At 42.4% G+C, this 21931-nt stretch overlaps 2 protein-coding genes across 2 annotated transcripts; both read right to left on the bottom strand.

Moving 5' to 3' along the window:
* Positions 1 to 422: 422 nt before the first annotated feature.
* LOC107379421 (uncharacterized) lies at positions 423 to 2994 on the bottom strand. Its single transcript, XM_054739261.2, has 6 exons — positions 2861 to 2994; positions 2313 to 2636; positions 1844 to 2212; positions 974 to 1072; positions 820 to 863; positions 423 to 745 (listed from the first exon to the last, which is right to left on the bottom strand). The coding sequence occupies exons 1-6, from the start codon at positions 2898 to 2900 to the stop codon at positions 656 to 658; spliced, it is 966 nt and encodes a 321-aa protein (XP_054595236.1). The 5' UTR covers positions 2901 to 2994; the 3' UTR covers positions 423 to 655.
* A 13207-nt stretch (positions 2995 to 16201) lies between these two features.
* Positions 16202 to 18402, bottom strand: LOC107379427 (uncharacterized). Its single transcript, XM_015950171.3, has 6 exons — positions 18316 to 18402; positions 17884 to 18210; positions 17426 to 17722; positions 17186 to 17311; positions 17049 to 17092; positions 16202 to 16980 (listed from the first exon to the last, which is right to left on the bottom strand). Exons 1-6 carry the CDS (start codon positions 18356 to 18358, stop codon positions 16846 to 16848), a joined length of 972 nt encoding a protein of 323 aa, XP_015805657.1. The 5' UTR covers positions 18359 to 18402; the 3' UTR covers positions 16202 to 16845.
* Between the last annotated feature and the right edge of the window lie 3529 nt (positions 18403 to 21931).

The following is a 21931-nucleotide window of genomic DNA, read 5'->3' as shown; positions in this document are numbered from 1 at the left end:
AAAAGTGTTCAAAATAATTTATTTCAGATACTGAGATTGTGACCAAACAATAGGACATTTATTCTATTGACCTTCACCCTAAATCAACACACACGACCAGGGTAATATAGGTATTGTGACTTAAAAGACCTTTGACAAAAAACAGGAAAAAGTCAAAGTCCCATTAGGTGTCACACACATTGACATGTGTGCAAAATTTGTAATTTGCATTTGACCTGTTCCCTGTGGGAGCGGTGAGCTGCAGACACGGCTGTGCTCAGGAACCATTCGGTGGTTTAAGCCCCCAGTTGAACCCCTTAATGCTGAGTGTCAAGAAGGGAGGCATTTGGTCTTTGGTATGACCTGACTGTGGAAATGAACCCATGATTCCCCAGTCTCAGGGTGGACACTCACGAATGCCCCGCACTTGTTTAGCGCCTTTCGGAGTCAGAGAACTCCAAAGTGCTTTACACTACAATGTATCATTCATCCATTCACACACTGGTGATGATGAGCTGCTATGTAGCTACAGCTGCCCTGGGGAAGTGGTACTTCAGGTTTTCTGTATCTGAAGAGTATTTAAGACTTTTGTGCCTTTGTCTTTAAGAGAGCAACATGACCATAAAAGCAGTTTATAACAGCAGTCCACTGAACAAAAAGCCCAGTTACTGACTTGCTATTCCACTCCAAAAGCCATCGTCTCTTTGTCCCTTGCATTTGACATCTTCGTAAAGATGGCAGTAGAGTACATTTGTGTTTCTTCTCTCTGAGATTTAAAAACACAAAATATTTGTCATGTGAATGATGATGAGGCATGACATCACTTTTTGACAATTTTACCTTTAGATTCCATTTCTCAACAATTCGTTGTTTACGCTGTGCAGCTGCAAGAAAAAATAAGATAATTAAAAACCATTTATATAGCAATATCTGGCAAACACACAAATGAATGACTTTAAAATGTACATTTTATGCCATTAATAAGTTTTATTACCATTGCAAGAGTCTGGCCTTTGCTTGATCAGGACAAGAAGGCACACTAGCACACCCACAGCCAAGACAATCCACATCAGAGAAAGAGTCCCGCCAGATTCTAAAACACAACCACAGACTCATTAAAGATTCATATTCAGCTGTGAACATATCATGCTATGTTAAACCTCTTAGATCAAAGGTAGTTACAGTATATGATAAAACATTATCGTTGACACTAGTGAGATTTACCTTAAATATGAGTTATTTTCATCAGCCTGAAATTACAACTGGAAATAAAGTGAAACTCTGCCCACGCCCGCTCCAACCAAATGTGCCTAACAGCATCTTAGGCGAGCCAGTTACTGTATTGGCTATGGTTGTCCAGTGGTTATGGCATCCTGTCAAGCACTCTAACAATTGGGACTACCAAGTCAGTTACATGATAGCAGTCACCCAAACCACATATCCTGTGCTGACCAGAGGAGACAGGTTTCAGTCCAGAAACTAGCTTCTGGGAGAGGAGCAAGGCCTGATAACAAGATTCGTTTCCATCGACTCTTTGCAAGATTTTCAAAGAAAAACCATGTTTTGTAGCTGAAACAAGAAAATGCATGAATGCAGGTTTGTTTGTTTTTTTTCCCAGGAGGAAACAAAATCACATGGTAAAAAGCTCCAAAAAGTGGATTTGCCTATGATATGGCCTCTTTAAGTGATTTGTGTTTCATTCAAGTTACAAAAAGGTTTTCTCCATGGATTTGATTCAACCTGTAATAAACACTTTGTCACCCAAAATAATCCATTTTTATCACTAATCTGCCATTTTTATTATTGATTTCCCATGCTCCAAGCCAAAGCTCAAAATAGCATTTTGTTTATTTTGTACACTTACCTTCAATTTGAAGCTTTTCTCCATTTCCAAATATAACTTCCCCACAAGTAACCAAAGCACAGTAGTAGGTCCCACTGTCGGAGGAGCTGACATTCATTGAGAGGTGATAAATACAGCTCATTGTAGAAGATGATTCTTCAGCTTTGCTATCACATTCTTGAAATCCGTTTTTATGGGTAAAGAGGATGTTTTCAAGAATTGTGTCTTTTCTAACTCCAAACCAGGACACACAGTGTTCACTTGGACAGGATGAGGTCTGAGAATCTGAGATGATTGAACACTGGAGAGTCACAGAGTCTCCTGGCTGAACTGGATCAACCACCCTCGGCAACTGAACAACCGTGTAGTTCACAGTTTTTGAACTTTTCTCTAGAAAATATAAAATTTCAAGAAAAATATATTTCATGAACGTTATGAGGACAGATAATTACTGAATGAGTTATGATGGGAAATAAATTGGCTGAGTTACCCTTTAAAGACAAAAAGGTCCCAGTCCAGTAATCCATCTTCCAGGTGGAGATGGCACAGTGATAAAAGGCTTCATCCTCTTTAACGGTCTTCAGAATGGTCATTGTGGACTTTACTGTAGTATAGGTAGCATTAAATCGTGAGGGAGAAATGCCTTCTTCAAACGTTGGCTCAACAGTGCCTTTCATCAGAACTGTTATTAATTTAAGCGTATCCCCAACAGCCTGTTTGTACCACTTGATTCTGGTGTTCTCCACATCAGAAAACTGGCATGTGAAGGTCACAGCTTCCCCAACCTTACCTCTGGTCACAGAAGTCAGTGAGTCTGAAATTGGAATGGAATTAGAATGAGTGGTGTTAGACAGTATTAAAGCTATTCTTTGATTATAAAATAAAAATTGAATGAATGGTTTTTGTTGGTCTTCAACCCAAACCACACAAAATGTTTAACAGTTAAAGTAAAATGGATTTAAAAAATCTACTTTTACTACACCATAGAGAGCTCCTTAACCCCTTAAAATATATAGAAAGACTCAAGTGAGCACTTACATCCTTGATGAATAAATATCAGCAGGATCCAAACCTCCATCCTCTTGTAGGTGTGAGTGCTTGTGTGGGTAATGGTGGACGTGATAGGCCAAACTAGGTGATGCAGCCACACAAAATCAGGTTATGTTTCCTGTAATGCTGTTATACTGCTGATCTGTTCTTGAGGTTTTGTGGGCAGTTTCAAACAGGTCAAAAAGCTACATTTTTGTTTGTGTAAAATCACATGACAGAATGCTGAAAAAATTACTTCTGAGACACGAGTCTTTACCAAAATCTGGATGCAAACAGGAGCAACACTTTTTATTTTGTTCATCAGTTTTTGTCTTTTAGACACAATCATTATAAAAGCATGTAACGTTGCTGCGTAGAGCAGTAATTCAGCATGTTTACTTACCAGTTTTACAGTTTAACATGGGGTGTTTGCTTTGCTAATAAAAAATAGCAACATTTGCTAATGTGATTGTCAAGTCTTGCCTTAACTTGTGTAGAATCCCCACTTGAAAGGGATGGCAGAGTCTTTGCAGTGTTATATGAATGGGTTTTACTCAAGGAACACACAATTTTTCCTTGTCGTCTTCATTTTATTTTGTAGTTTTTTTAGAAGGTTTCGGATTGTGGTTGGTCCCGTGCAGGTAAAAACCTAATTCAAACAAGAAACATGTAAATGCAAATGGTTACGACAAACCCATACTATACATTTTACTAAATTCAAATTGCACAAACTTAACTGAGAACCAACAAAATAGTACATTTCACAATTAACTTCAAAATAATTGTTTTTATTTTAACTATTTAAATGTTTAAATGTTTTAATAATTTATGCAAAATTGAACAACCTTTTAATTCTCTAATTTATGCAGTGCAAATATCTTAAACATGTTTATTGGTTTTTAAATTAATCAATGATCTTAAACTTTTAGCTCAATCCATCTAAAATTTACAAAAGCACATGACAAAGTCTATCAAATGTTGCTAAAAAAGTCTTAAAACACAGTGCTTTGCAGTGCAAACTATTGATGTCAAACAAATATGGCCATGCCACATCACCATGCTAGTAGGCCGGTGGCTAAGCTACAGCCAACCAGAAAACAACTCCAGCAATAAAGTTTCTTAAGTTTCTCTCTTACCGGCTGCCTTCCTGCTGCTTGAATCAAGATTCTGCTAGCTCCACACAGGCTTGCCACATAAGCAAAAAGTGCTTCACATGCGCCAAGGTTTGGTACCTGTGATTGTCTGACTACTATGGGTGTGTCTGAATCCACAGGAAGGATGCTTATGAGTACGGGTCCTCGCTGGTCTAGCAAGGCCGTGTCCTTTAAGACCGCTAAGACCGGAAGTCAGCGGCTCTGAATTCGGACATTCTAGCCTTCACCTCTACGGTGGCCCTTAGGTCACGTCACAGCCGTGGCGGCAGCTACACGCAAAGGAAAAATGCTAAAGCTAGCGAAAATCGAGCAGGACTTACATGTTAACTTTAGATGGTTTCATGTATGTTTTAAGCTACAGAATTAACTTGTTAAACATACACAACACATTTCTACAGAGTATTATCATGTAGGTAATTATTATAAACCAAATGCATTATAAATGTTGAATGCAGCAGGATGTTTTCTAATGTAAATTGGACCTTAAAACTTATTTTACATCAAATGAGGGTAAAACGTTTTAAAAAACAGGCTTTTTAATAAAATAGCATTGAAGTGTTTTCAATGTGCATTTGTTTATTCAACTTAAGCCTGATAATGATTAGATCTGTCTTAAAAATGTAAATTCTCTGTAGTTTTCCCTGCTGCTTTTCTTTAAACTGAACAGAGCCAGTGTACTGCAGGTTATATGTTTTGTTTTACATTTTTCAATTAAAAAAACTCTTTTTTAATCTATTACAGGTCAGCATGCACTGTGCTGCACATCTGCCTCTGTGCTGGTGAAGTTGTGGCCCTGGAGGACGAGCCTGAGGAAGATGTGTGTGGAGGAGGTCAGTGGTGCTCTGTCCTAGCCTAGTGAACTAGACCAAATTCTTGCTTTGCAAAGTTTGGTCTAGGCACGCTCCATTGGAACCTCTGCAGCTCCTTTTTTCCCTCCTTCATAGAGAGGTTTATTCAGTCTCCAACATAACATTTCTGCAAGCTTGTTTACATGGAGAACTTTTTATTTGGGGGCAGCAGTAGCTCAACAGGCTGAGCGGGTTGTCCAATAATCGGAAGGTTGCAGGTTCGATCCCGGCTCCGAACAGAGAATTCTGCTGTTGTGTCCTTGGGCTTAACCCACCTTGCCTGCTGGTGGTGGTCGGAGAGACCGGTGGCGCCTGTGCTCGGCAGCCTTGCCTCTGTCAGCGCACCCCCAGGGCAGCTGTGGCTGCATCGTAGCTCATCCCCACCAGCGTGTGAATGTGTGTGTTAATGGATGAATGATACACTGTAGTGTAAAGCGCCTTGGAGTCCTTACTCTAAGAGGCGCTATACAAGTGTGGGTCATTTATCATTCATATTTTCACCCTCAGGTTAAAGTTTTATTTTGTGTTGAAGAGTGTGTTTGCTTATAAAAGCTATATTTAAACCATAGCAGATAGTTAAATACTATATTTTTATAAGCTTAGTTACTCAGGGTTTTTACTGTTCTATTGCCTAAATTGTGCAGCACCCAGTCCCCTTATTCTATAGATCTATTCTTAGCTGTAGACGTTTAGAACCTACTTTCTCTATCTCTTTTCTAATAACTTTGTCTTTTTCATTTGTTTCTCTTAATACCAGGGGTTTAAGACAAACATGTAAACGCAAAGCTTTATTTTTGTTTGCCAAACAATTTAAAACAGATTTTTGCTTTCTCCAAGAGTGTCATTCCACACCTGCTGATACAAATTTTTGGAAATGGCAATGGGGTAATGACATCTGGTTGTCCCATGGCTCTGAGCGTTCTGCTGGAGTTGCCACGCTTAAAAATAATTTTTCTGGGGATGTGTTACACTCTGACTGTGACACCTTAGGACACTACCTCTGCTCAATAATCAGACACAATAACAGTACTTTCACTGCAGTAAATATATATGGTTACAATAATAAAACAGAAAATGATAAATTACTCGACTCCTTAGAAGAAAGAATTAATTTCTGGCTCTTCAAATACCCAAATTCAGTCCTATCAATTGGTGGAGACTTTAACATCGCTTTAGACAATTACGGTTGATAGGTGGCCTCCAGGGCAGCAATCCTCATACAGTGCAAACTTAAAATATTTTATGGGAAAATTTAATGTTGTGGATATATGGAGAAAAAAAATTTCAGATGATAGACTCTTTACTTGGAGCAATAAGACAGGATCCAGGCAATCACGTATTGACTTCTGGCTTGTTTCTGACTGCATTGATAAAGATATTATTACCGTTAATATACATGCCACCCCCCTCACTGATCATAGAGCAATTCACATTAACGTCCAAATAATTACACTGGATAATATACCTCATAATTTCTCTTATTGGAAGTTAAATAACTCTTTGCTAAAAGATAAAATGGTTAACATGCAGATTCATAATTTAATTGGTTATTATTGGAATAAAGCTAACAGAGAGAAATCCTTTTGTAGAAATTGGGAACTTTTTAATTTGAAGCATGCAAATTCTTGAGAAGATATGGGAGTCACATTGCTAAATTAAGGAAAGTTGAAGAACAAGACGTAATAAGCAGAATTGCCTCTTATTACCAGAAGTCCCCAGAAGAAATCTCAGAGGAAGATAAATTAAGTTTACTAGAACTTCAAAATAAATTGGATGGTTTATATCGACGCAAGGCTGAGGGTGCTTTTGTAAGATCCAGGAAAAGGTGGCTAGAGGAGGGCAAACAAAATTCTGCTTACTTTTTCAGGCTTGAAAAATACAGATCAAAAATGAACTCTATTCATCAACTAAATATTAATGGCATTGTCTCTGACAATCCTAGAGAAATTTCACATTTCCGTGCCAAATTCTATACTTAACTATACAACTCAAAATATAATGAGGTTGTCTCAACAGGATTTCTCAATAATATTAAAAACCTAAAAACGATTGTTGTGGAAGATAGAAGTTATTGTGACAGCCCTCTGACTGTGGAGGAAGTCTATACTTCCATTTCTGCACTTAAGGCCAATAAATCTCCCGGCACAGATGGTTTGACTGCAGAGTTTTATAAATCTTTTTCTAATCTCCTGGCCCCGTATTTACTGCAGGTTTTTACAGAAAGTATAGAGAATAACACCCTCCCTCCTACTCTTACTCAAGGTCTCATAACACTTATTCCAAAACCAAACAAAGACTTACTTTTTATTGATAATTGGAGACACATCTCCCTGCTCAATAATGACTATAAGATTATGGCTTTAATACTTGCTAACAGGATTAAAGAGGTCTTGGACACAATTATTGATGAGACACAATCAGGCTTTATGAGAAATAGACACATTTCTAATAACATTAGACTGGTTTTGGATTTACTTGATTACTCTGATTTGGTATCTGACAATAGCTTCATTCTCTTCCTGGATTTTTTTAAGGCTTTTGATACAATTGAACATCAATTTATTTTCCACTCTTTGGAAAAATTTGGCTTTGGTAGGTTTTTCTGTAAAGCTGTCAAAACCTTATACACAAATGGCAATAGTTCTATTAAAATGGTTAACGGCTCCACACCGAGATTTGACCTGAAACGTGGTATTCGCCAAGGATGTCCTATTTTACCATATTTATTTTTACTTCGTACACAAATTCTTGCAACTAATATTTCAAACAGTGTTGCACAAGGAATCACCATAGCTGATAAGGAGCTCGTGATTAGCCAGTTAGCCGATGACATCACACTCTTCTTAAAAAATGCAAACCAAATCCCTCTAGCTCTTAGTGTGATTAGTGACTTCTCTGAGGCCTCTGGTTTATGCCTAAATCTAAAAAAGTGTGAGTTACTAGCAATTAAAGACTGCCCTGCAAATACTGTCTGTAACATTTGTGTCAAACAGGAAGTCACATACCTGGGACTGTTAATATCCAAAGATCAAAAATCAAGATGCTCTTTAAACTTCACTCCAATTATACAGAAAACCCTAAAAAAGTTCAACCGGTGGATGCAGAGGGACTTGTCTTTGAAAGCTAGTGTGTTAATTACTAAAGCTGAAGGGTTATCCCGATTAACATATGCTGCTCTCACTTTACGTCTGGATAAGGAAATTGGTAAAGATATTGACCGTATACTCTTTAATTTTATATGGAAAAACCGTACGCATTATATTAGGAAAACTGTTGTGATGAATAAGTACGAATCAGGTGGGCTTAACGTCCTAGACTTTTCTACTTTTGTCATGTTCCTGAGCCGAGGTGAGCACTCTCCTCATTAACCTTCTCTGAGGTAATCATCCACAGGTGAAGAGCAAAGGGTGCTGCAGGTGTGCCAGATCTCCAATCTGGAGGTCAGGTATAAAAGGAGGATGGAGACACCACACTGCGCCGGATGATTGCACCTGTTAGGTAGCCCAGCCTCTCGACTTCGTTTTGCTTGTTAAGAAATTTGACATTGGATTACTGGCTCCGAACCTTGGACTGTTTTGCTGGATTATGCCTTTGGATTTTCCCTGAACTCTGTTTGTTTGCTCTGCTCAGGACACAACTCGTCACACTTCTCTCGCCGCTTGAACCTCAGATTTCCGGAACCACGTCCCATCCTCCTCTACGCCTGCCTGTTTATCTCCGCTGCCTCACCCGCCTCAGCTCGCTGAATTCCACCTGCGCTCACCTTGGCTACCCTCTTTCCCACACGCCGTGGACTACTGAATGGACTAACGCCAACGGCACACCTTCACTGGACTTACCAGTGCACTTTTTGTTCCATCTTAGGAAATAAAGAACTTTTCTTTTTACCCACCTATCGACGTTGTGTTGATTCTGCATGTCTTGGGTTAAACACCTCCCGCGAGTCATGACAGAATCATCCGGCCAGAACGTTAACCCAGCGGAATCAGCACTCGCCGATCTGGCTAACAGGATGTCCCAGCAGGAGCAGACTCTTCCGGTGCTCATGGAACAGCTGACGGTCGCCAACCAGCGTTACCAGCATTTGGAGGCTATGATCCAACAGCTTCACGAGCGAATTCCAGCTCCTGCTCCAGCGCCATCCCCGGGCTCTGTTCCAGTTGCCACTTCCGCTTCAGGCCCGGAACCTTTGTCACGAGTAGTGATTCCACCCGGACCAGAGGCTATCGGACTTCCGGAGGTCACCCACTTCCGTTCAGCTCCACCGCTGCCATGTCCTACGTTCTCGGGTGAGTTTGAGGATTGCTATGGATTCTTACTACAGTGCCGCCTGGCGTTCGAACGTTCCCCAAATGCTTTTATGACGGACTCTGCTAGAATTTCGTTCATTGTTGGACTTTTGAGGGGAAAGGCTCTTAGGTGGGCAGAAGCAAAGAGCAGAAATGCTGAATTTTTGTCTGGTCCCTATGCGGATTTTTTGGAGGATTTTAAACAGACTTTCTGCAGCTCAGAGACCACAACTGACATTAGAAGGAAGATTTTGCATCTATCACAGGGAAGGAGAACGGTGGCGGAGCTATCATTGGAGTTCAGGACTTTGGCAGCCATGACAACATGGAATGATGATGCCTTAAAGGCAGCTTTTATTGAGGCCCTGAGTGATAGAATAAAGAACCAGCTGGCTCTGTGTCCAGAACCAGCCACTCTGGATGGATTAATCTCTCTGTCCATCTCTATTGATAAGAGATATCGCGAGCTTCATAAAACGTCAGCGATGGAGTTTCCACCGCATCCTACACCTCGCCACCCAACCGCCAGACCTTCGTCCACGGAGTTATCGGAGGAGCCCATGCAGTTGGGAAGAGCCCATTTAACCCCGGAGGAACGGCAGCAGCGTATCAGCAAGGGCCTTTGTCTGTACTGTGGACTTCCTGGACATTTTGTTCAGACATGCCCGGCGTTGCTAAAAGGTCGAACCCACCAGTAGAACTGGGAGTCCTGGTGGGGGGTACCTCTGAAAGTAAAACCTCCCGGTTCCTCATCGAATGTACTGTGACTTGGAGAAATCAACGCCACCCTACCACTGCTTTAATAGACTCGGGTTGCGAGCAGTCTCTTCTGGATTCCCAATTTGTTTGTGAATGGGGTATCCCCATTGAACTACTTTCCGAACCAGTGTCGGTTACCTCTCTGGACGGCAGAGTACTGTCTACCATCACCCACAGGACCGTGCCGCTCCAGCTCCAAGTTTCAGGTAACCACACAGAGACACTCTCACTATTTGTTTTCCCATCCCCGCAGAACCCGGTGGTGCTTGGACATTCGTGGCTCAAGATACACAACCCGCTTCTGGACTGGCGAGCCAACAGATTAGAATCCTGGAGTCCGGAGTGTCTTCTCACATGCCTCAAGTCAGCACCCACCGTGGCTAAGGACTCCGACTCGGCGCCTACTGAGCCCCTCGATCTTTCCCAGGTACCCTCTGTTTATCACGACCTTGAACAGGTCTTCAGCAGGGACCGAGCTGCCACGCTACCTCCTCATCGCCCATTTGATTGTAGCATTGAACTGCTACCCGGAGCTCCGTTGCCATCCAGTCGTCTTTACAGCCTCTCAAAGCCGGAACGAGACAGTATGCAGACCTACATAACTGAGGCTTTGGCAAACGGGACCATTAGACCATCAACTTCACCCCTGGGGGCGGGATTCCTTTTTGTCACCAAGAAGGACGGGTCTCTCCGCCCATGCATTGACTATCGGGGTCTGAATCAGATAACTGTCAAAGACAAGTACCCCTTACCCCTACTGTCTTCCACTTTCGAGCCGGTCCAGGACGCCACCATCTTCACTCGGTTGGATCTCCGTAACGCCTATCACTTGGTGAGGATCCGCCAAGGGGATGAGTGGAAGACGGCTTTCAAAACACCCTTGGGGCACTTTGAATACCTGGTGATGCCTTTTGGTCTCACCAATGCTCCAGCGGTGTTCCAGAGACTGGTGAACTCTGTTCTGGGTGATTATTTGAATGACTTTGTTACGGTTTATCTGGATGACATTTTGATTTTTTCCAGGTCCATCTCCCAGCACCAGAGACATGTTCGAGCTGTTTTACAACGGCTCTTGGAGAACAGACTGTTTGTGAAAGCAGAAAAATGTGAATTTCATGTGCCGGTTGTGAAGTTTTTAGGTTTTGTGTTGGAGAGCGGGCGATTGAAGGCAGACCCAGACAAGGTGCAAGCTGTGACGGAGTGGCCTACTCCTACCACCAGAAAACAGCTGCAGCGATTTCTGGGCTTTGCTAATTTCTATAGACGGTTCATTAGAAACTATAGTCAAACCGCTGCTCCACTAACTTCTCTCACCTCTACTTCTAAGCCTTTTGTGTGGTCTCCAGAGGCAGAGGCAGCCTTCCGGGCACTCAAGAAGAGGTTCTCTGAGGCCCCGGTACTCTGCAGGCCTGACACTACGCAGCAGTTCACCTTGGAGGTGGATGCCTCGGACACTGGGGTGGGTGCGGTCCTCTCACAGGTGTCTCCTGCTGATCACAAGCTCCATCCCTGTGCTTTTTTTTCCCGGCGTTTAACACCTACTGAGAGCAGGTATGATGTGGGAGACCGGGAATTACTGGCCATTAAACTGGCCCTGGAGGAGTGGAGGCACTGGTTGGAGGGGGCAGAACATCCGTTTGTGATTTGGACAGACCACAAGAACCTGATATACCTCAAGGAGGCTAAGAGACTTAACCCTCGACAATACCGTTGGTCCTTGTTTTTCTCTCGTTTTAATTTTGTGTTGTCTTATCGCCCAGGGTCTAAGAACACTAAGCCCGACGCTCTCTCCCGCCAGTATGCCTCAGAGGATGAGTCCGCGCCTGAAACCATTCTGCCTCCGTCCTGCATTGTGGCAGGGGTCACCTGGGCAATAAGGGACCAGGTCCTGGAGGCTCTTAAGGCCGATCCCGGCCCAGGTAACGGACCATCCAATAAACTGTTTGTCCCTCAGACTCTGCGAGGAAGAGTCATCCATTGGGCTCACTCTGGGAAGTTCTCCATACACCCTGGGGTGGGTAGGACCTTGGCACTAATCAAGCGTTCTTTCTGGTGGCCCGCCATCTATAAGGACGTTAAGGAGTACGTGTCAGCTTGCCATGTTTGTGCCCAACAGAAAGGTACCAATCGACCACCAGCTGGATTATTGTGTTCTCTGCCTGTTCCGTCTCGCCCGTGGTCACACATCGCAATAGACTTTGTTTGTGGATTACCTGCCTCCCACGGTTTTACTACTATTTTGACTATTGTAGACAGGTTCTCTAAGGCCTGTCACCTGGTCCCTTTAAAGACTCTTCCTTCCTCAGTCGTGACCGCCCAGCTCCTGGTCAAGCATGTGTTTCGGCTCCATGGCATACCGACTGAGATCCTCTCGGATCGCGGCCCCCAGTTCGTGTCCAAGGTTTGGAAGGAGTTCGCCACTGTCCTGGGGGCCCGGGTGGCTTTAACCTCGGGATACCACCCCCAAACCAACGGCCAGTGCGAGCGCATGAATCAGGAGCTGGGCGCCATGCTGCGTTGTGTTTGTGCCACAAACCCCTCTGCCTGGAGTGACCATCTCGCTTGGGTGGAGTACGCCCACAATAGCCACATCTCCACTGCCACAGGTCAGTCTCCGTTTGAGGTCTCGGTTGGATATCAACCCTCCTTGTTCCCGCTCCAAACAGGTCCCACAACTTCCACGCCCCAGTTTCTTCGCCGGGCCCGCCGTGTGTGGTCGGCCACAAAGTCTGCCCTCCTGCGCACCGCTGAGAAGAATCAACGGCTGGCAGACCGACATCGTCGCCCAGCGCCGACTTACTCCCCGGGGCAGATGGTCTGGTTGTCCTCCAAGGACATACCCCTCAAGGCGACATCTAGGAAGTTCGCTCCGAGGTACCTGGGTCCGTTCAAGGTGGTGGCAGTTCCGAGCCCGATGACCGTTCGTCTGGACCTTCCGCAATCGCTGAAGGCCCACCCAGTGTTCCATGTGTCTCTGGTCAAGCCCGTGGTTTCCAGCCCTCTGTGTCCGGTGCCTGCTCCGCCTCCGCCTGCCCGGCTCTACAAGGGGGGGCTTGTTTATAGGGTCCGGCGGATCCTCGACTCACGCCCCCGGGGACGAGGGGTGCAGTACTTGGTGGACTGGGAAGGTTATGGTCCTGAGGAGCGGTCCTGGATTCCCCGGTCCTACATTGAAGACCCCTCCCTCATCACCGACTTTGAGGCTTCCCGGTCCGCTGCGAGGACGCCGAGGGGCGTCCGTTGAGGGGGGGGTGGTGTCATGTTCCTGAGCCGAGGTGAGCACTCTCCTCATTAACCTTCTCTGAGGTAATCATCCACAGGTGAAGAGCAAAGGGTGCTGCAGGTGTGCCAGATCTCCAATCTGGAGGTCAGGTATAAAAGGAGGATGGAGACACCACACTGCGCCGGATGATTGCACCTGTTAGGTAGCCCAGCCTCTCGACTTCGTTTTGCTTGTTAAGAAATTTGACATTGGATTACTGGCTCCGAACCTTGGACTGTTTTGCTGGATTATGCCTTTGGATTTTCCCTGAACTCTGTTTGTTTGCTCTGCTCAGGACACAACTCGTCACACTTCTCTCGCCGCTTGAACCTCAGATTTCCGGAACCACGTCCCATCCTCCTCTACGCCTGCCTGTTTATCTCCGCTGCCTCACCCGCCTCAGCTCGCTGAATTCCACCTGCGCTCACCTTGGCTACCCTCTTTCCCACACGCCGTGGACTACTGAATGGACTAACGCCAACGGCACACCTTCACTGGACTTACCAGTGCACTTTTTGTTCCATCTTAGGAAATAAAGAACTTTTCTTTTTACCCACCTATCGACGTTGTGTTGATTCTGCATGTCTTGGGTTAAACACCTCCCGCGAGTCATGACAACTTTAAATAACACTTTCAAAATTAATTGGGCTAAACATTTTCTTAAAAACCCCACCTCTATCTGGAGCCTTATACCATATCATATTTTCTCTCATTTTGGTAGCTTTAATTTTATTTTAAATTGTAATTACAATGTTGAGGAACTCCCTATAAAACTTTCATCCTTCCATAAGTAAGTCCTCTTAGCGTGGACCCTCATTTATAAACACAACTTCTCACCTCACAAATATCTTATCTGGAACAACAGAGATATTTTATTTAAAAATAAATAACTTTTCCTGGAAACTTGGGTCCAGAATGGGATCCTATTGGTGGCTGAGCTGGTTAATAAAGAGGGACAACTACTTACTTACAACGACTTTATTGCCCTATATAATTTCCCAATCAGGGTTCAGGAATTCTCAGTGGTGCTTGGTACCATACCCTTAGCGACTTCAATGTTATATAAAAACACTGACAGCTCAATATCTACCTCAGTCACTCTCCCTGATCCAGTTGAGTCACCAATAGGAAAAATCTGCTTTTTTCTAGAACTTGGTAACAGCAATAAGAGAATACATAGTTTATTCCAGAAAGATATTGTCTCTCTCCCGTATATACAGTGAATCCTCTAATATTGGCCTGTATTCAACTAACGGCCGGGTATCACATTTTGGCCGGAGTCGGCGGAGGTGAATAATGGCCGGTATTTTATTGTGGCCAGATGGAATGTGGTAACAAGCAAGTACGGGGGGCGATTGTGTCATCCGTCTCACTTTTGATTTGCCAGTGATAGACCGCGAGGGTAACTTTAACCATGCGGAGACGAAGAGGAGGCAAAAATTTGATATCAAGTTCAAAGAGAACGTGCTGATTATGCTGCAGAACACTCTGGGGAGCAGTAGCAGGGGTTGTATGAACTAGTCGACTTCACTATAGTGACTTTTTATGCCTGTCATCGACTAGTCGCTGTCACGTGATAATGACCGGCAAGATGCACCCCTTGGAAAAGACAGCAGCCTGCTGTCAGCAGGTGACAAGCTCCTGCGTGTCGGTACTGACACGCAATCGTTCATATCAGCTCATTTCCTTTAATGTTTTCTGTCTTTTATTTGCGCCTGATGCGTTTTGCTGCTGTGGAGCGGGGCGCATCACCTTGTCCTCTGACGCACCGATCACTGATGCGGCCGGCAAGCAGCGAGCACTCCGCTGTTTTGCGGTCGGTAGATCTTTTAGAACTGCAGTTCAAAGGTAACTCAAAAGGTGAATATAAATGAACCCAGGTAGCAGTTTTTCTTTAGGATTGAGAGGAGATGCAGGAAGATAATAAACAGGCAGGACAGAAAAATAGTCAAATAAAAACAAGTTAGTTTTTGTACCTGGTGGTTGCAACAAACAAACACCATTGAAGGTAATCAGAAGTGAGGAACAGAAAATGAAATAATTATTTTAATGTTTAGAGCAGCAGGAACTCCGAGAGGCTGCAGGCGCATCAGTGAGTTTGCGGCCTCTGCGCAGGGGGAGGGGGGAGAGGGCTGAAGCAGAATCTACCGTTGTTAAAATAAATGTGTTTAACTTTGAAAATGTGGGCGCAATTTTAATTGTCAAAAACTCCAGCGAACCATTAGTTCATTTTGCTCAAATAGAATTAGAGGCCTGCCTCTAATTCTGGTCCTCCTTCCAATAAAGGCCTGGAGCTTGATGAGCTTGAGTAATATACAGACCCAGGCATGTATTAGAGGATTTACGGTAATATCTTATTGGAACCGATATGTTCCAGATATCAAGTGGAAGACAGTCTGGATGATCCCCCAGAAATATTTGATTGTAAATAAGGTGAAAGAAGTCTCATTTAAACTTCCACATAAATGTTATCCAGCCAGTCATTACATGGTAAAATTTAAAAGGGACACAAATACTAATTGTACTTTCTGTGGGAATCATCCAGAAACTGTGACACATCTTTTTTTGTGCTGTTCTTTTACACAAAGATTCTGGAAGGAATTTAGCAGGTTTTGTTACTGTCCATATTTTAAGGGAGTTTTCTTTACGATGGGAAAATGTTTTATTCTGTTTTTTTAAGTTCCCCATGAAGAATGATAAATGTTTTTTATGATAAATCTGCTAAGACTTTTAGCTAAATTCTTTATTCATAAATGTAAGTTTACCAACAAAACACCATATTTCTGTCATTTTTTTAAGGATGTGGAATTGTACATAACATCAATATCAGAACCCACCAACTGTTATTTTTTATTAACAAAACAGTGATCTCTTTGTAAAGCAATGTGAAATAATGTTATTGTAGGAAACACACTGCATAAAAACGTTTTTGTAAATTAGAAACTATTTTAAAAATGTGTTTGGTCTTAATGTGGTGGGTAAAAAACATTCTAGATTCAATGTTTTGGTCTGCAAAAACTCCTCTCACATGAAAACTGTTAAATGTTTTATACATTTATTGTAGATTTAAACTTGCATGTTACAAAAGCCAAAACACAAAACCTAACAGAAATGCTCAGTGCTCCAAATTAGACTGTTACAGAAAATGTCTACTTCCCAGAACTCTGACCAAAATCTCCAAATATTTAAAGCAAATTACAAACAATGTCGTGGCGAAGAAGATTTAAAAAATCAGCAACTTGAAAGACAACAGTGGGACTATAACTTATTTTATTGATAAAAGAAAATCTAGGAAAACTATTTTGGAGTAAATTTTATCTAAACAAAAAAAAAAAGCAAAATGTGCTACTGCAGAAAATGTAGAAATGATTTAGGTTTGCATTTACTAACTTATATAAAAACTTTTAAAAAACCATTCATTTGCCTTTTGTAACATCCATTTTAAAATCAATTTTTAAAAATACCGCAAATTAAGCTAACCTATAAGAAATGCATTGAGCATATAAAAAACAACTTTGATTGTTTGGGAGAACTGCAACTACTACTGTACGTGAAAAATAAAAGTACAGTATAAATATCTGCAACTCACAGATTATTTCAAAGTCACTCTTAAAACATTTCAAATGTGTTACAGATGGCAGAATACACAAGCACTGAAATACCATCAGTTTAGTTTTTCAAGCTATTCATACTCCAAAGCTCTAACATCACCGTAGATGATCTGCACCTCAGCCGGGTTTTCACCTCTTCCTAGTCTCCTGCCAGCTTCATTTCTTATGAAATTTGGCACAGAATAAACCAAAGTATCTTCATTTGTCTGTAGAAAATGAGGAATCATTAACAAGGTGAATGATTATTAACAAATGCAGCATGCATCTTACTCACCGGCTGAATTCGTTCAGCAGCAACTGCCTCAGAATCGACAGCAACTTGTTAAGTGTGAAACCACAAAACAACAATGAGCAAATATACTGCAATTAAAAATAAGAAAATAGCAATTGCACAAGAGAAGCTTTAAATACCATTTATCCCAAGCTGTAATTTCTTGATTTTGCAAAATAGAATGACAGTAACAACCAGGCTTGCAGACAAAGCAGCACCCAATAGAAAGAAAAGGACTTTAGTCCCAAAAAAATCAGAGGATGATGCTAAAAAAAGTTGATAAAAACAGTTAATGTTAGAATTTAAAACACAATGAAACCATGTCAATAAAATATATCAAAAGGTGAAAATATTCAGGCATTTACCCAGAAGGAGTTTACCTTCATTCTCCAGTTGTGTCTCTTTTCCAAACAGAATATGTCCACGTGTGACCACGGCACAGTAAGAAGCTCCACCATCAGCGGGGCTGATTTTGCTCTTTGAGAAGTTGTGAACACATTTCTGTGAAGCTTGTTCTTCAGGACTCCTCTCACAATTTTCACCAGTTCCACAAAGACACATCACACTGGGAGTTCCATTAGTATCGTCTCTGAGCCAGTAAACTGTATAATTATCTGGACACATCTGAGCATCAGCGAGGGCTGAACACTGTCGAGTCACAGAGTCTCCTGGATGAGCTGCAGCAGATGGAAACGTGTAAATGACAGTGATGAGTAGTCTAATGACAAGCCAAATTTTATGAGCAACATTTTATACCAAATTGAAAACAAAGCTTTTGAACCCCAAACTCCTGCATATATAATTCTTCACATTTAAAATACATGGCTGATAAAATTACCTTTGACTCTGATGAAAGTGATATTCAAAATCATCTTCTTTAGCTCATGTACTTCATCGCAGTAATAAAAGGCAGAATCACTCAGCTTTATTTGCCTTAGATGCAGAACAAATGCCCCAGGTTCCTGATAAGTTGTGACACCAGGATGCGGAATAATGCTGCTGGTATCAAACGTGTAAGTTGCTGCTAAAACTTCAGGCAGTTTTCCGGGAACAAGTTTCATCCAGAATAAGTATCCTGACTTACTGGCCAGTCGGCTACATTTTAGAATGATGCTTTCTCCAACAGCAACCGTCTTTGTTATAAAGTCTTTGTGCTCTGTGCATCCTGAAATAAAAACACAAAAATATGTATTTTGTTAGTTTCTTAGAACTTATTGTAAATTTTTTAAATTATTGAAACATTATTGAATACGTTATCAATAAAACTCACCCACAACGGTGGTGAATACAAGCATAACAGAAATGATGATCATGGTCCTGATAATATACTAGATATATGTGTTGATTATGATCTAACTGCCGACTGAATAATTTTAATGTAATTTTCATCAAGTGATGAGACAAACTTAAATGGGAGGAGCCTATTTTCATGAAGTTTAATTGGCCCATTGTGTTGGCTTCTTGGTGTTTGACCACAGTGGAAAGTTTTTTCATAGATTTTCCTGTGTGTATTATTGGCAACATCAGTGGTTCTAACACAAAATCACATGTAAACACATTTCTTTGCTGTGAACAACTTTGTTTCAGTTTCTTGTTTTCAGGTTGGAAGACACAACTGAGGCCATTGGCTATAACACATGTTAGCTTTAGGTATCAATCAGGTACTAAATGTCAAATAACACTAATAAATAAATAAAGCTATGCATTAGCAATCTCTAGACACACACACACACACACACACACACACACACACACACACACACACACACACACACACACACACACGTATATTATTTTTTTACAATCTCTTTTTTATTGAATAGAAAAATTAAGGGAAATTATTAAAATCAATTACTGCTTAAAAGCATTCTGTTCCTCGTAGTTTTGTCCCCCAATTCATTTTTATTGACATTAAAGGACATTATTGAGGTTGTTTATATTTTATTTTTAGACAGTTTCAAAAATAACGAGGATCAACCCTCTATGTGTCACATCCTTCCTGGTTAGTCCAGTGATCATCACATCTGAGCTTTAGTATCATTTCCTTCCAATTGTCTCAGGAAACAAAAGCATTTACAAGAACACTACCTTTTTTCACTTTGTGCTGCTGCAACTTGGTGTGAAGCTTTTGTTTTGGTTTTGTTTTTACTGTTAACGCCTCCCCGTTCCATTAACCTGGTTGTGATTTCAATGAGCGACTACAAGACAAAAAGCTTGCTTGGTGCAGCTTCAGGAAAGATGACCTTGGGAGCTCCTGCCTGTTTGATGAGGCCTTTGAAATGGTTAGTTTTATTTTAAAATACTCCAGAATCAGTGTTCACTCTCCATTTTATGTTGCAGTTGCACAAGCTTGGTTGTAAAATGAAATGGAGATGATGACATGAAGAACAGTTTATTGGTCATCCCAACCAGCCACACCTTTCTCTGTGTAGTGCCTTTTGTAAACATTTTTTTAGATTGGGGAGGTTGTAGGGAAAAACTGTTTCACCTAGTTTTCTCATGTTTATCGTATCTATCTCCTCTGAGCAGCAGTAGATCAGGAGGTTGGGTGGGTTGTCCAGTAATTGGAAGGTTGCCGGTTTGATCCCGGCCCCGGACAGAGAATGCCCTCTACCGTTGCATCTTATGCTGCTAAATGGGCAGCTTTCCAGAAATGGTGCACAGAGCAGAATGTTCAAGCGCTCTCCTGCCAGCTGGCGGATGTCCTATCGTTTCTGCAGATACTGATGGACAGGGGCCTCGCATTCAGCACTATTAAAACATATGCTGCAGCTATCTCATCCTGTCACCAGGGCTTTGGAGATAGATCTGTTTTCAATCATCCCCTCACAAAACGTTTTCTAAAAGGTGTCAGAAGGAACAGACCTGTGTCCCGCCCACTATTTCCCCAGTGGGACCTAACGGTGGTTCTGCGCGGCTTATCTGAAGCCCCATTTGAACCCTTGGACCAGGTCTCACTCAAGTTCCTCTCACTCAAAACTGCCTTGCTGCTGGCACTGGCATCAGTCAAGAGGGTGAGCGAACTAACCGCCCTCTCAGTGGCTCCCGCATGCCTCAGGATCCGGGAAGATGGCGGGTCTGCTGTTTTATGCCCCAACCCAGCCTTTGTGCCCAAAAACATTAATACTTCCTTCAAATCCAGGTCAATTTCATTGGCTGGACTTTTTCCTCCTCCCCATAATTCTGACGAGGAGGTGGCTTCCCATCTTCTCTGCCCGGTGCGCGCGCTCGCACGATATGTGTCACGCACTTCAGGGATTCGCCGCTCAAAAAGCCCCGTTTGTGCACTACAGGGAGTCTTCCCTTGAGCAAGCGCTGTCGACCCAGCGTCTTTCACACTGGCTATGTGACGCCATTTCACTCGCTTACACATCATCAGGGCGGGATCCTCCTGAGACACTCAGGGCTCACTCAGCCAGAGGGATTTCCTCTCCTATGGCACTCAACAGTGGTGTGTCGATGGAAGACATTTGTCAGGCTGCTTCATGGGCTTCCCCATGTTCCTTTACTCGTTATTATTTACGAGATGTGTCTTCAGGATCCATCACTCGTAAAATGTCAGAGATGTCAGTGTGTGTGTGTGAATGCTTTCAGGACATTCAGTTAATAGGATTAAAGTAATGAAATATAAAATTTCCATAACACAATGTAATTAGGAAAAGGAGGCATACCTCCAATTTTGTTTTCTTTCTTTCCTTATAAGTGGAGGGGAAGGATTGGAGTCGATATATACCTGGGGGTGACAGATCCCTCCGCCCCCCACCCTATCTGAGCACCTGGGGCCACTGATGTCAACTGAGAACTGCAGGTGTGTAATATAAACACGAATATATAATAAACATAATATGCTTGTTTGTTTTAACCAGAGAAGTGCAGAACTACATTCAGATGAGCTGAAGAGAGCCTGTCTGTGACCTCCCAGGATGCTCAGAGTCTTGAACCTCAGCTTGATCTATGTATTTAAACATCCTATCATAATGACCCCCCCCCACACACACACACACACACACACACACACACACACACACACACACACACACACACACACACACACACACACACACACACACACACACACACACACACACACACACACACACAGTGGATTCAAATGGATGTATGTGAACTGAAACTCTTCAGATTAATTTATCTTTACACAAAGAGAAATGATTACCTTTTGCTGTTTAAACTTCACTTTGCAGCACGGACAGGCTTTGGACTGGCTGTTGGCCGAGAGGGGCGGGGTCTGTCCATTTCTAAACGTAAGTGGACAATGTTGTACCTATATTCCGAGTAATACGGATCCTGATGGTGCGTTTACTGACAGCATGAGAAAGTTGAAACTTTTAAAGGTAGAGCTGAAGGAGAATGCAGGTATGGAAAGCTGGTCCTTAGACTTCTTAGCCCTCAAATTGGGTAATTGGGGAGCTATCTTTGTAAAGGCAGGAATTAGTGCAATACTACTACTAATTCTGATTTTTCTATTGGTATGTTGCATCCTACCTGCTGTGAGGAGACTGGGAGCGAACTCTGGCTGCTCAAATGAACCTTGCTGCTTTGTCTCAATACGCGCAAATGGAAATGGCTGCAAAGGACTTGACACAGTTTCCAATGTGTCTGTAGAATGAGACGGCTGATGAGATGGCTGAGGAGTAGTTATTGCGTCTCGTAAGGAATGTTGATGTTAATACATGCACTCGACTAAGGAATCGGCCTCAAAGTCCTCTTCCAGCAACAAGACCCCTGCAGCAGTCATCTATAAAACTGAACTTGACTCTTTTGTTTTTCTTCACTCCATTTTTTCAACTCTGCAAATGGGACTCTAACTCCATTCTTTATTTTGGTTGAGCAGTTGTGTTATTACATTAAGTATATTCATTACGCTC

Source organism: Nothobranchius furzeri, chromosome 1 (genome assembly GCF_043380555.1).
Source record: "Nothobranchius furzeri strain GRZ-AD chromosome 1, NfurGRZ-RIMD1, whole genome shotgun sequence".
Classification (NCBI taxonomy): domain Eukaryota; kingdom Metazoa; phylum Chordata; class Actinopteri; order Cyprinodontiformes; family Nothobranchiidae; genus Nothobranchius; species Nothobranchius furzeri.
This window is presented reverse-complemented; position numbering and strand designations above follow the sequence as displayed.

Coding starts and splice junctions, on each gene's coding strand:
- LOC107379421 (XM_054739261.2), bottom strand. CDS start 2,900: ATGGAGGTTTGGATCCTGCTGATATTTATTCATCAAGGAT. Junction 1,073..1,843: donor AGAAAAGCTTCAAATTGAAG/GTAAGTGTACAA, acceptor GTTGTGTTTTAG/AATCTGGCGGGACTCTTTCT. Junction 864..973: donor AAGGCCAGACTCTTGCAATG/GTAATAAAACTT, acceptor TTTTTCTTGCAG/CTGCACAGCGTAAACAACGA.
- LOC107379427 (XM_015950171.3), bottom strand. CDS start 18,358: ATGATCATCATTTCTGTTATGCTTGTATTCACCACCGTTGTGG. Junction 17,723..17,883: donor CACTTTCATCAGAGTCAAAG/GTAATTTTATCA, acceptor CATCTGCTGCAG/CTCATCCAGGAGACTCTGTG. Junction 16,981..17,048: donor CTGCTGAACGAATTCAGCCG/GTGAGTAAGATG, acceptor CATTTTCTACAG/ACAAATGAAGATACTTTGGT.